The following is a 14,552-nucleotide window of genomic DNA, read 5'->3' as shown; positions in this document are numbered from 1 at the left end:
GCTGAGTGGCCCTGGCAGAACTGAAACTGAGCTTCAGTGAGCAGTTTATTGCTGAGCAAGTGCTGCTTGATAGCACTGTTGTCCACCCCTTCCATCACTTTACTGATGATTGAGCGTAGACTGATGGGGCGGTAATTGGCCGGGTTGGATTTGACCTTTTTGTGTACAGGACATACCTGGGCAATTTTCCACATTGCCGGGTAGATATCAGTGTTGTAGCTGTACTGGAACAGCTTGGCTAGGGGTTCGGCAAGTTCTGGAGCACCAGTCTGCCAGAATGTTGTCAGGGCCCATAGCTTTTGCAGTATCCAGTGCCTTCAATCATTTCTTGATATCACGTGAAGTGAATTGGATTGGCTGAAGACTGGCATCTGTGATGCTGGGAACTTCAGGAGGAGGCCAAGATGGATCATCCACTTGATACTTTTGACTGAAGATTGTTGCAAATGCTTCAGCCTTGTCTTTTGCACTGATGTGCTGGGCTCCCCCATCTTTGAGGATGGGGATATTTGTGTAGCCACCTCCTCCTGTTAGTTGTTTAATTGTCCACCACCATTCACGACTGGACGTGGCAGGACTGCAGAGCTTAGATCTGATCTGTTGGTTGTGGGATAGCTGAGCCCTGTCTATTGCATGCTGCTTCCGCTGTTTGGCATGCAAGTAGTCCTATGTTGTCGTTTTACCAGGGTGACGCCTCATTTTTGATGCTGCTCCTGGCATGCCCTCCTGTATTCTTTATTGAGCCAAGGTTGGTCCCCTGACCTGATGGTAATAGTAGAGTGGGGGATATGCTGGGCCATGAGGTTACAGATTGTGGTTGAGTACAATTCTGCTGCTGCTGATAGCCCACAGCACCTCATGGATGCCAAGTTTTGAGTTGCTAGATCTGTTCGAAATCTATCTCATTTAGCATGGTGATAGTGTCGCACAACACGATGGTGGGTATCCTCAATGTGAAGACGGGACTTTGTCTCCACAAGGACTGTGCGGTCGTCACGCCTACCAATACTGTCATGGACAGATGCATCTGCGACAGGCAGACTGGTGAGGACGAGGTCAAGTTGGTTTTTCCTTCACCACCTGCCACAGACCCAGATTAGCAGCTACGTCCTTTAGAGCTTGGTCAGTAGTGGTGCTGCCGAGCCACTCCTGGTGATGGACATTGAAGTCCCTCACCCAGAGTACATTCTATGCCCTTGATACCCTCAGTGCTTCTTCCAGTTGGTGTTCAACATAGAGAAGCACTGATTCATCAGTGGGTGGGGGGTGGTAATCATCAGGAAGTTTTCTTGCCCATGTTTGAGCTGATGCTATGAGACTTCATGGGGTCCAGAGTCAATGTTGAGGACTCCCAGGGTAACACCCTCCCAACTGTATAGTGCTGAGCGGCCATCTCTGGTGGATCTGTCCTACCGTTGGGACAGGACAGTCTAGGGATGGTGATGGTGTTGTCAAGGACATTGTCTGTCTGTAAGGTATGATTCCATGAGGCTGTTGCTTGACTCATCTGTGGGACAGCTCTCCCAATTTTGGCAGAAGCCCCCAAATGTTAGTAAGGAGGAATTTGCAGAGTCGACAGGGCTGGGTTTGCTGTTGTCATTTCCAGTGCCTAGGTCGATGCCAGGTAGTCCACCTGGTTTCATTCCTTTCCTTAGACTTTTTTGTAGTAGTTTGATACAATTGAGTGGCTTGCTTGGCCGTATCAGAGGGCTAGACCAGGTAAGGACAGCAGATTTCCTTCCCTAAAGGACATTAGTGAACAAGATGGGTTTTTACAGCAATCAACAATGGTTTCATGTTCACCACTAGATTAGCTTTTTAATTCCATATTTTTTAAATTGAATTCAAATTCCACCATCTGCCATGGTGGGATTCGAACCCATGTCCCCAGGGCATTAGCCTGGGGCTCTGGGTTACTAGTCTAGTGACATTACCACTATGCCTCTGCGTCACCTAATTAATGTGTGAATGTAGCAACTTCGTGAAAATCATGGGGAGGTTATGGGCGAGGCGCCAATTTCACAAGGCTAACAGTAACTTGTGATTTCAGGGTATCCCTTCCTCATCACAAGTTATTTACACTTTAATAAAGGCATACATCATTCACACACCATTTATTTCTTCAGTAAGCTCTGTCCCTCTTTTTTTTCCTTCTCCTTCAGTCCTCTGGAGAGAGACTGTTGGTCCCGTCGTCTGTCAAAGTCCCAGACGGCCGTTGCCATTGCCAAATTGTGCTTTCAGCAATCCATGACACAAACACTTTTGAGCTGAAGAGTACAGGAAAATGACTAATGGAGCAGGCCACAAGATGCTGTGCTCAAGGAAAATCTGAACAATTAACACCAACTCTATGGACTTATGTGGTTCTAATCTTTAAAGGCCGTAGAGATTACAGCGAAGATCAGGAGCTGTCGTGAGAGGTTTAATTTCTTCTTTGTTCTTTGCATCACTAAGATTTTAGAGATCAGTAGTCATTTTTAATTGATAACCTTACAGCTTCTGCATGGGATTGACATTTTTGATTCGATCAATGGTAATATCCCATAAATGAGACTTGCATTTCACAATCACTGGATGTCTAAAAATGCTTGAAAGCAATAAAATACTTTTGAAATGTTGTAATGTAGGAAATAACAAAGAAATACCATGAGTGAAGGAAACCACAAATAAAACATTTGGCCAACAGCCTACCTCCAAAGTGCAAATAGTTGGATCATCCTCCTTTTGATGAGCTACCAATGGATAGGGGACGATGGGTTAATTATCGGTCTGGAACGGCTACACTGCTCCCGGGAGGGCAATGCAAGTTGTATGCAGCTGCATTTATTACATTAAGGGTACTTGCGCTGATTATTACTAGATTTAACTTTCTGTGGCGAATTTAATGGTCAGTTAACCTGCAAATGCAGCAACCTCTTAACTCGGGGAGGTTAAGTGCGAGATGCCATATTTGTCAGGCCAGCGGAGAAGAGTCTCAAAACCTGAGACAACTTGTGATCCACATTTCCTGAGGTATCTCTTCCTCACGCACAAGTTTCTGGGTTATTTACACAGTAACAGTAAGCATTGTTCACTTTTTTTTCACCAAATCCTGGCCCAAGGCTCATGTTTGCAGTCTGAGCCAGAATTTGACATACCTCTTTGGATCTCAAGGGTCATAATTTTAAACCTATTATTGAGATGAGTGTGCTGTTCTATTATTTCTTTCATCTGACAATTATTCTACCCCCTTAAAATTGTGTTTGCATTCAGTGGTTTGAAATATTGTGCAAGTTTGTATAAAAATAATGAATCCTTGATAAACTGGTGATGCTAGTTCCTGGCTGAGTCATAGTGCAACAGTTGTGTTGTAATAGTTTCTGTACAAATTCTGTCTAGAAATACATGAATTCATTTAAATTTAATTTTTTTTTTCTGTTACAGGGGGAGTAATCTGAAAGATGTAAGTATTTTATCTCCCCATCCCGTTTCCCTTGACCAGTGCAGTGCAATGTTTTAATATTATAAGGGAAATGTTTTAGAAATTGCAGGAAATGAATCATCTGAAAAGAGGTAGACAGCTATACTCACATCTGAACTTGTGCAGGAATTTAAGACCGTTCCTTTCTAGGGAAAAATGAAAACAAAAAGCAGAAGTGAGTAAATTGAGGACAGCATATCACTTTAAGTGCATTGACTACTGTTACAAAATGCCAGAAATGCTCTTTTTGAAGGCAAGACAGCTCTTCAGAGTAATTTAGAAACACTTCGTTAAAGGTTCTCATTTCAGGAAGCTCTCAAAATGAATAGTGCCTATAAAATATGCCAAAATTCATCTAGGAGAGAAGGTAGGATTATGGGATGTTGGGTAGGTGAGGAGATGGAGTAATATGGTGAGAAGTTGCGTAGGTGTGGTAAGGAGTTTTGGTGAGAAATTGGGATGGAAGGATGTGGTGGGAAGATGGGGTTGTGAGGTGTTGAGAATGTGAGGAAATCGGATGGAGGGAAATGGTTTTAGTGCAGGTGAGGTAGAGGGATATGGTGGGCAGATGAACTTGCCAGATATGGTGGAGGTGTGGGCTGTGGGATATAGTGGGAAGGTTGGATAGAGGGATGCAGTGAGAAACTGGTGGTGAAATTCAGTGGGCTAGAGGGATATGGTGAGGGGGATTATGGGTCATGGTCTGAAGTTGGTAGTTGTGATTGGGGCTATTGTTTTAGGGCGTGAGTTGGGTAGAGGGTTATTATGAGAAGATGAGGGTTAGATGGATGCAGTGAGGAGGTGGGGCTGAGGGTTACGCTGGTTTATTTATTTTATTTTATTTTTATTTTTGAAACAGGCCCTTCGGCCCGCCGAGTCTGTGCCGACCATCAACTACCCATTTATACTAATCCTACACTAAGCCCATATTCCTACCACATCCCCACCTGTCCCTATATTCCTGACCACCTACCTATACTAGGGGCAATTTATAATGGCCAATTTACCTATCAACCTGCAAGTCTTTGGCTGTGGGAGGAAACCGGAGCACCCGGCGAAAACCCACGCAGACACAGGGAGAACTTGCAAACTCCACACAGGCAGTACCCAGAATTGAACCCGGGTTGCTGGAGCTGTGAGGCTGCGGTGCTAACCACTGCGCCACTGTGCTGCCCATAGGTGGGTCATGGTCTGAAGTGGTAGCTTAAGGTTGCAGGTTGGGTAGAAGGATATGGTGGGTGTTACATAGGATATGTGGCAGAGAAACATTCAGCCTAAACAGTCCATGCTGGCATTTATGCTCCAATCGAGCCCCCTCCCATCTTTCTTCAAGATCTATCATCATAACCCTCTATCCCTTCTTCCTCATATGTTTGCCTAGCTATCCTTTTAAATGCATCTATACTATTCGCTTCAACCACTCCTTGTGGTTGTAGGTTCCACATTCTCACCACTCTTTGGGTAAAGAAATGGTCACAGTGAAGTTCTGGTGAGATGATGGCTTGGTAGTTAACGATTGGTTAAAAAGGTTGGACAGGGCGATTTTGTGAGGAGGCAGGGGCTGGAGGTATATGGTGAGAAGGTGGGATGAAGAGATAATGTGAGGTGGGGGAGGGCTACGGTGAGAAGATCATGGGGAACAATATGGTTTAAAGGTGCAGGTGGGGTACAGGCATAAGTTGAGGATGTAAGGGTTTGGTTGGGGATTTGGTGAGAAGGTGGGCTGTTGGGTTTGGGGGATTTGGTGAGAGGTAGGTTGGGTGGCATGCTTTGGTGGGTAGGTAGGACCAAGGGACCCATTCAGAAGATGTTCAGACCGAGGGGTTGTAGGTAATGGTCAGACAGCAGTAGTTGTGATTGGGAATCTCGGTTAAAGGTGCAAATTGGGTTAAAAAATTTGGAGGATTGCTGGTGTTGTGGGTTAAGGAAAATCTGTTCCCATTAACAAGTGGTACAAGGACTAGGGGACACAGCTTGAAAGTTTTGGGCAAAAGATGCAGGGGGACTATGAGGATGAACTTTTTTATGCAGCGGGTGGCAATGACCTGGAACTCGTTGTTCACAAGGGTGGTGGAAGTGGAACCACCCTTCAAGAGGAAGTTGGATGGCCACTTGAGAGCAGTAGACTTGCAGGGCTACGGGGATCGAGCTGGGGAGTGGGACTGACTGCATAGCTCTGTGGAGAGCTGACATGGACTCCTCCCTGTGCTATAAATGACTCTGTGGTTGAGGGATACTGTAAGAATATTTGGGTCATGTGAGATTTGGTGAGAAAGTGAGGTGGGCAGAGCAGGGTGTTGAGGAATATGGTGAGAAATGATCATGAAGCTGTCAGGATTGTCATTAAAAACCCAACTAGTTCACTAATGTCCTTTAGGGAAGGTAACCTACCATCCTTACCAGGCCTGGCCTATATGAAGGTTTAAACTAATTGTTTGGCGGGAGAACAGCACCAGGATGAAATGTTAGAGGGGAGAAACAAGGTGCCCAGAGGACTGGGAGAGACAAACGGCATTAGAATAAAGCATAGTTCAAAAATAGGACGGAATAAAAAGGGGAAATGCAAGGTAGACTAGGATGGGTTTGGAGTGAATGTTTATAAAATGCATGAAGTGTGGTAAATAAGGTGGTTGAATGCCCAAATTGCCACAAGGGATTATGATATAGTGGTACTAAAAGATCTGGTTCCAACAATGGAAACATTGGGAATTTAATATTCTATCTATTCGGGAACGATAGAGAAGGAAAAAAGGAAGGTGGTGGCAGTTTTGATCAACTTATTACAGCACTGGAAAGGAATGATGTATCTGAGCATTCAAAGAATCTATTTCGTTCGAATTAAGGCACAACAGAGGAGCTATTGTGCTGTTGGTGTATATTTTAGGCAACCAAATAGTGGGAAGGAGATAGATGAACAAATTTTATAAAAATGGAAGAGCTGTACTGAGAATGAGGAGCTTCAATTATCCTAATAGTCTGAGATAGTAACAATGTAATCAGCGAAGAGGAATTCCTGAAATAATATGATCTACCTCAGTTGAGACAGCTAACTTTAAAACGGGAGATATGAACTCCCCAGAACAATTAAAGAATCGTACAAGATTTCACATTTTAAGACTTTTACTGTAACAACTAAACTAAAAATCAACATTAACTAAACAATACCTAGTAAATAACTAATACACTAAATTACAGAGAAAGGTATTTCCCATCAACTTATTAACACACAAAAAAACTGGGCTTGTTTTCACTGGAGTTTAGAAGAGTGAGGAGAGACTTGATTGAAGTTTATAAGATCCTGAACAGTCTTGACAAGGTGGATGTGGAAAGGATGTTTCCTCTTGTGGGGGAGTCCGGAACTAGGCACTGTTTTAAAATTAGGGGTTGCCCTTTTAGGACAGAGATGAGGAGAAATTTTTTCTCTGAGAGGGTTTGGAACTCTCTGCCTCAGAAGGTGGTGGAGGCGGGGTCGTTGAATATTTTTAAGGCAGAGGTAGGTAGATTCATGTTAGGCAATGGAATCAAGGGTTATCTGGGGTAGATGCAAGTGTGGAACTCGAAACATAAACAGATCAGCCATGATTTTATTGAATGGTAAAGCAGGCTCGAGGGGCCGACTGGCCTGCTTCTGCTCCTAATTCGTATGTAAACCTCAACTTTCAAATCGGTTTTAAATCTTAGCAGCCTTTTGCTGTATCAGTAACCTGAGTGTCTCGCTTTTTCTCCTTGTTTTCCTCGCTTTTTCTCTGCTTTCCCTCCTCATATTCTTTTGTTCTCGCCCTCGTTTGCACGCTCTCTTTTTTGGCAGTCAACATAAAAGGGAACCCAAAAATCTTCTACCAGCATGTAAATAATAAGGGGATGTAAGAGGTGGAGTGGGGCCTATTAAGGCCAAAGAGGGTAATATATGTTTCGAGGCGCAAGGCAAAGCTAATATTCTTGGTATCAGTGTTCAGTAAGGAAGTGGAATCTGATAAAATATCGGTCGAAGTGGAGAGAGTAGGGGCAATGGATAGGCTAAAAATTGAGAGGGAGGAAATAGCAGAAGGGCTTGCCATAATCTTCCAATCTTCCCTGGATACGGGGGAGGTGTCAGAGGATTGAAGAGTGGCAAATGTGACCCCCTTATTCAAGATAGGGTGTAAGGACAGTCCTAGTAACTACAGGTCAGTTAGTTTAATATCAGTGGATAAGGTTTTAGAAACAATAATCGGGTTTCAAGTTAATTAAGGATGGATTTGTAAAAGGCAGATCATGCTTGACTAATCTAATTGAATTTTTTTATGAAGAAACTGAAGGTTGGTGAAAGGACTGCAGTGGATGTTGTCTGTATGGATTTTAAGAAAGTGTTCGAAGTACCTCATAAAAGGCAGGTTAATAAAATTGAGACTCGTGGAACGGGAGTTGAATAAAGGGTGGTGACAAAGGGACAGGAAACAATGAGCTGTAGTAAATGGTTGCCTTTTCAGACTGGAGGATGGTAGACAGTGATGTTTCCCAAGGGCCACTGCTGGGACAACTGCTTTTTTTTTTTGCTTATATATAAATGACTTGTATCTTGGAATACAGAATAGAATCTCAATTTGCCGATGACACCAAACCTGGAGGTGTGGCAAACAGTGAGGATGATGAGAACCACTTGCAAGAGGAGATAGATAGGCTAGCAGGATGGACAGAGAAGTGGCAGATGGAATTTAATACTGAGAAGTGTCAGGTGATGCATTTTGGCAGAAGGAATAGGGAGAGTGGTTAGTAAAGCATATGGGATCTTGGGCTTCATAAATAGAGGCATTGCATACAAAAGCAGGGAAGTTGTTCTGAACCTTTACAAAGCTTTGGTTAGGCCCCAACTGGAGTATTGTGTCCAGTTCTGGTCACCACACTTCAGGAACATTGTGAGGGCCCTTGAGAGGGTGCAGAGGAAATTTATCAGAATGGTTCCAGGGATAGGGGATTTTGATTACAAGGAAAAGTTGGAAAAGCTGGGGTTTTTCTCGGAGCAAAGGAGATTGAGGGAGATTTAGTAGTGTTCAAGGTTCTGACAGGCTTTGAAAAGTTAAACAAGGAAAAATTGTTCCTATTAACTAATGGTAGGAGGACTAGAGGACACAGGTTGAAGGTTTTAGGCAGGGGGAATGTGAGGAAGAACTCTTTTACAAAGCGAGTGGTAATGACCTGGAACTTGCTGCCCGCAAGGATGGTGGAAGTGGACACGATCAATGACTTCAAAAGGAAATAAATTTGCAGGGCTCTGGGGATCAAGCAGAGGAGTGGGACTGACTGAATAGCTCTGTGGAGAACTGCATGGACTTGAATGGCCTCCTCCTGTGCCGTAAATGGTGCCAGAGTACTGGAGACAGGTGAGTTGCACATCTGTTCAAAAAGGGGAAAGGGATAAACCCGTCAACTGCAGGCAGTAATTGTGTCTGTTAAAAAAAAAAAAATATATATAAAATCCAGGATTTATTTATTGAATTACTTTTCTTGTGAATTCACAGTGATTTGTGTAGTCTTTAGGAATAAGTCATTTGAAGTAGAAGTTTACTATGATTGTTCTAACTGTCTGTGTGCTTTTACTCCACAGCTCTCCATATTAAGGGAAATGCCCAACATAGAAGTGATTACATTAAGGTAATAACATTTGCAAACCTGATGCGATGACTAGTAGGATCTGACCAACGTCATCTCCCTATCCAGTGCTTGGTGTAAGGCAAAGATGTCCAGTAGAAATCACTGACTAGCCACAGGTGTGACTACAGCTACACCACTTTAGCCACGTGGACTGATTTTGGTAGAAACCATACAAGGTATAGAATCATAGAAACTTGCAGCACATGAGGCCATTCAACCCATCATGTCTGTACTGGCTCTTTAGAAAGAGCAGTCGTGCTTAGCCCCACACCCCTGCTTTTTGTCTGTAACACTATTAGTTCCTCATTCTCATGTACCTGTCCAACTCCCTTTTGTAGTTATTTATGGAATCAGCTTCCAACATATTTTCAAGTAGAGTGTTCCAAATACTGACAACTCTGAGTGAAAACATTTCTCTATCTCCCCACTGGATCTTTTGCCAATAATTTTAAGTCTGTTGTTACAACCAGGTGAGAAAGGTATCGAGGGGTCTCTCTCAGTCTTCACCTGGTCTTACCGTAAGATGGTTTAATTTTAAACACACCATGTTTTTAGCTCTCCCTTGGTGAATCCTTGTTCACCGCTTTCCAATTATAAGGCAAAGAAACCAGCACAAACAGGCTTTCTTAGGTTTAAAGAAGAAAAGTTTAAATTTATTAAACGTAAGCTCTAATTCAGTCAACGCCTATGGATACACAACATGTTCATGCTAGCATGCATATGTGATATACACATGCAAATAGAGTCAGAAAAGAGCAGAAGAAAAAATAAAGTGAAAAGTTTGAGGCAATATGTGAAGAGTTTTTGTTATGGTTCTTCGAGCTCACTGTAGAGTCCTCGATTGTAGGTAGTTCTTGCTTTCCGTTAGGGCCCAGTATTCTTCTTCAACCTTGTTTGCTGGAGGAGACTTTTCTTTCTTGGGGTTCATGTGTCTTCCGTGGATTCAGTGGCTTGTGAGAAAAAGATGGGAGCAGACGGGAGCAATCTTCTCAATCCAGGAGCAAACAGTCTTTCTGAGTTCAAACTGTTTGGCAAGCTGGGGATTTCTGAACTGCACAATCAGGTTAGTCATGTGACTAACTGGTCTGACCACGTCTTAGATTGTATGACACAAAAACAAGAAATGCTGGATTCACTCAGCAGGTCTGGCAGCATCTGTGGAAAGAGAAGCAGAGTTGACGTTTCGGGTCAGTGACCCTTCTTCGGAACTGACAAATATTAGAAAAGTCACAGATTATAAACAAGTGAGGTGGGGGTTGGGCAAGAGATAACAAAGGAGAAGGTGCAGATTGGACCAGGCCACATAGCTGACTAAAAGGTCACGGAGCAAAGGCAAACAATATGTTAATGGTGTGTTGAAAGACAAAGCATTAGTACAGATTAGGTGTGAATATACTGAATATTGAACAGCAGCAAGTGCAAACCTGAAGAAAAACAACCTGAAAAAAACAGTGGGTAAGCAAACTGAACAACTAACCAGCTTCCAACCTCATAGTCCCGCAACCCCGGACAGCCCGCTTCTACCTCCTTCCCAAAATCCACAAACGGGACTGTCCCGGCAGACCCATTGTGTCAGCCTGCTCCTGCCCCACTGAACTTATTTCTTCCTATCTAGACTCTATCTTTTCTCCGCTGGTCCAGTCTCTTCCCACCTACATCCGTGACTCTTCTGACGCCCTACGTCATTTTGACAATTTCCAGTTTCCTGGTCCCAACCGCCTCCTCTTCACTATGGACGTCCAATCGCTCTACACCTCCATCCCCCACCAGGATGGTTTGAGGGCTCTCCGCTTCTTCCTGGAACAGAGGCCCAACCAGTCCCCATCCACCAACACCCTCCTCTGCCTGGCTGAACTTGTTCTCACATTGAACAACTTCTCCTTCAACTCCATGCATTTCCTTCAAGTAAAAGGTGTCGCTATGGGTACCCGCATGGGTCCTAGTTATGCCTGTCTTTTTGTGGCATATGTCGAGCATTCTTTGTTCCAGTCCTACTCAGGCCCCCTCCCCCAACTCTTTTTCCGGTACATTGATGACTGTATCGGTGCCGTTTCCTGCTCCCGCCCCGAACTAGAAAACTTTATCAACTTTGCTTCCAATTTCCACCCTTCTCTCACCTTTACATGGTCCATCTCTGACATTTCCCTTCCCTTCCTCGACTTCTCTGTCTCCATCTCTGGGGATAGGTTGTCTACCAATATCCATTATAAGCCCACTGACTCCCACAGCTACCTCGACTACACTTCTTCACACCCTACCTCCTGTAAGGACTCCATTCCATTCTCCCAGTTTCTCCGTCTCATCTGCTCTGAGGATGCTACCTTCCATGACGGTGCTTCTGATATGACCTTTTTCCTCAACCGAGGATTTCCCCCCACTGTGGTTGACAGGGCCCTCAACCGTGTCCGACCCATTCCCCGCACCTCTACCCTCACCCCTTCCCCTCCCTCCCAGAACCGTGACAGGGTTCCCCTTGTCCTCGCTTTTCATCCCACCAGCCTCCATATCCAAAGGATCATCCTCCGCCATTTTCGCCACCTCCAGCGTGATGCCACTACCAGTCGCATCTTCCCCTCCCTTCCCCTGTCAGCATTCCGAAGGGATCGTTCCCTCCGCGACACCCTGGTCCACTCCTCCATTACCCCCACCACCTCGTCCCCGTCCCAGGGCACCTTCCCTTGCAATCGCAGGAGGTGTAATGCCTGCCCATTTACCTCCTCTCTCCTCACTATCCCAGGCCCCAAACACTCCTTTCAGGTGAAGCAGCGATTTACTTGTACTTCTTTCAATGTAGTATACTGTATTCGCTGCTCACAGTGTGGTCTCCTCTACATTGGGGAGACCAAGCGCAGACTGGGTGACCGCTTTGCGGAACATCTCCGCTCAGTCCGCAAGCAGGACCCTGAGCTTCCGGTTGCTTGCCATTTCAACACTCCCCCCTGCTCTCATGCTCACATCTCTGTCCTGGGATTGCTGCAGTGTTCCAGTGAACATCAACGCAAGCTCGAGGAACAGCATCTCATCTACCGATTAGGCACACTACAGCCTGCCGGACTGAACATTGAGTTCAATAATTTCAGAGCATGACAGCCCCCCACTTTACTTTCATTTTTAGTTATTTTTTCTTTTTTTTTTTTTACATTCCTTTTTACATTTTTTACAATCTTTTTTTTGCATTTATTTCATTTCATCTTAGTTTGTTCAGTTTGCTTACCCACTGTTTTTTTCAGGTTGTTTTTCTTCAGGTTTGCACTTGCTGCTGTTCAATATTCAGTATATTCACACCTAATCTGTACTAATGCTTTGTCTTTCAACACACCATTAACATATTGTTTGCCTTTGCTCCATGACCTTTTGGTCAGCTATGTGGCCTGGTCCAATCTGCACCTTCTCCTTTGTTATCTCTTGCCCAACCCCCACCTCACTTGTTTATAATCTGTGACTTTTCTAATATTTGTCAGTTCCGAAGAAGGATCACTGACCCGAAACGTCAACTCTGCTTCTCTTTCCACAGATGCTGCCAGACCTGCTGAGTGAATCCAGCATTTCTTGTTTTTGTTTCAGGTTTCCAGCATCCGCAGTATTTTGCTTTTATTTTAGATTGTATGACCTTAGCAGTCTCTGGAATGCTCCTGATGATCAAGCTCCATTGTGGGTTGAATGAGTCAGGGAATGGTCCTTTGGCCTTCCAATCACCGTCTGCTAATACGCAAATGTTTTTTGCAGCCACAGCTGATCGTTTAACAAGTCTTTTCTTCACTCCAGTAAGAGTTTAAAATCAATGTTCACGTCAAAATTAATGTGCCTAATTCTTGGCAGGTGGGGGCCTAGCATGACACTGTGGTCTCTGGTTATTGACCCACTGTCCAGAGGGAATAGTTTTTCTCTATCTACTCCGTCAAAACCTCTCATCATGTAGAAAAGCCCTATTCGGTCACCCCTTAACCTTTCCTGTTTCAAGGAGAACAGTCCTAACTTTTTCTCATAACTGTCCCTCATCGCTGGTAACATCCTGATAAGTCTCCTCTTTACCCTTTCTTAGGTCTTTACATCTTCCTAAAATATGTTGCCCCAAATTTGATGCACAACACCAGCTCGCTAGTGATTTATAAAGTTCTAGCATGATCTCTTAGATTCTATATTTATTTATTTAGAGATACAGCACTGAAACAGGCCCACCGAGTCGGTGCCGACCAAGAACCACCCATTTATACCAACCCATATAATATAATCCCATATTCCCTACCACCTACCTACACTAGGGGCAATTTGCAATGGCCAATTTACCTATCACCTGCAAGTCTTTGGCGGTGGGAGGAAACCGGAGCACCCGGAGAAAACCCACGCGGTCACAGGGAGAATTTGCAAACTCCGCACAAGCAGTACCCAGAATTGAACCCGGGTCCCTGGAGCTGTGAGGCTGCGGTGCTAACCACTCTGCTGCCCTCTGGCATATTCTGTGCCTCTATTTATAAACCCAATTTTTTTTTTTTAACCACCTTATCAACTTGTCTTGCCACTTTTCGAGATTGGTGTATATAGTAACCAAGGTCTCTGCTCACCTGTATTTTTCAAAATTAGGCCATCTATATGATGCTGTCTTTCCGTATTAGTCCTCCCAAAGCGGATCACTTCACACTTCTCTGCACTGAACTTCATCTCCATGCTTCTGCCCGTTTCATCATCCTGTTTGTCATCCTGAAAACCATTACTATCCTCATCACTACCTACCATGTTACCAAGTTTCATGTTCTCTGCAAACTTCATAATGTTCATAATGCTGCTGTCCAAGTTTAGATCATTTATAAAAACTGAAGAGCAATGGACCCAAAATTGGCCCTTGGGGAATACCAGTGCAAACCTTGCAGTCTGAAAAACATTCATGCTCTGTTCCTGTCACTGAGCTAATTCCGTATCCAGAGCACCTCTTTCCCCATAATTCCATGGGCTTCCAAAATCTTAACATGACTCTTGTGTGGCACTTTGTCAAATGCCTTCTGAAAGTCCACATATCCAGTTACTGCACTACCTTGATCAAACTTCTCTTACCTGATCAAAGAATTCAATCAAATTAGCTAGCCGCCACTTGCCTATATATTTACATCACAACTCAATTTGAGACTTGGCAGTTCGCCAAAGTTTGCAATTGTGGCATGATTTCCTTTTTATCAGACACCGCATATAATGCAGCTTCTGGGGTTTTTTGTCCAGTAGGTCTGAGTGAAATGTTGACTTCATCAGAGTTATTGCTGAGAATGTTGATCTGCTGAGCCAGACATTGAACACAGCTTGACAGAAGCATTTTCAAAACCAAAGATCGGTTCAGATTGAATGTATTAAAACCCACGAAGATTGGTGAGCTATTAGCACGAATAACCATAGAGTCAGAGTTGTACAGCATAGAAACATTCCCTTCGGCCCACCGCGTTTATGCTGAGCATAATGCCTATCTATACTAATC

The 14,552-nt window shown here is 44.1% G+C and overlaps 1 protein-coding gene across 1 annotated transcript in view; it reads left to right on the top strand.

Moving 5' to 3' along the window:
* The window catches only part of cfap410 (cilia and flagella associated protein 410), a 57,164-nt gene that overhangs the window by 7,224 nt on the left and 35,388 nt on the right, over positions 1-14,552 (top strand). The window contains exons 2-3 of the mRNA XM_068036238.1: positions 3,424-3,442; positions 9,045-9,091. Of these exons, the coding sequence (XP_067892339.1) occupies positions 3,424-3,442; positions 9,045-9,091 (66 nt within the window). The remainder of the gene's footprint in view (positions 1-3,423; positions 3,443-9,044; positions 9,092-14,552) is intronic.

Source organism: Heterodontus francisci, chromosome 7 (genome assembly GCF_036365525.1).
Source record: "Heterodontus francisci isolate sHetFra1 chromosome 7, sHetFra1.hap1, whole genome shotgun sequence".
NCBI classification, from domain to species: Eukaryota; Metazoa; Chordata; class Chondrichthyes; order Heterodontiformes; family Heterodontidae; genus Heterodontus; species Heterodontus francisci.
Note: the sequence above shows the minus strand (reverse complement) of the source record. Positions and strands in the feature narration are given on the sequence as shown.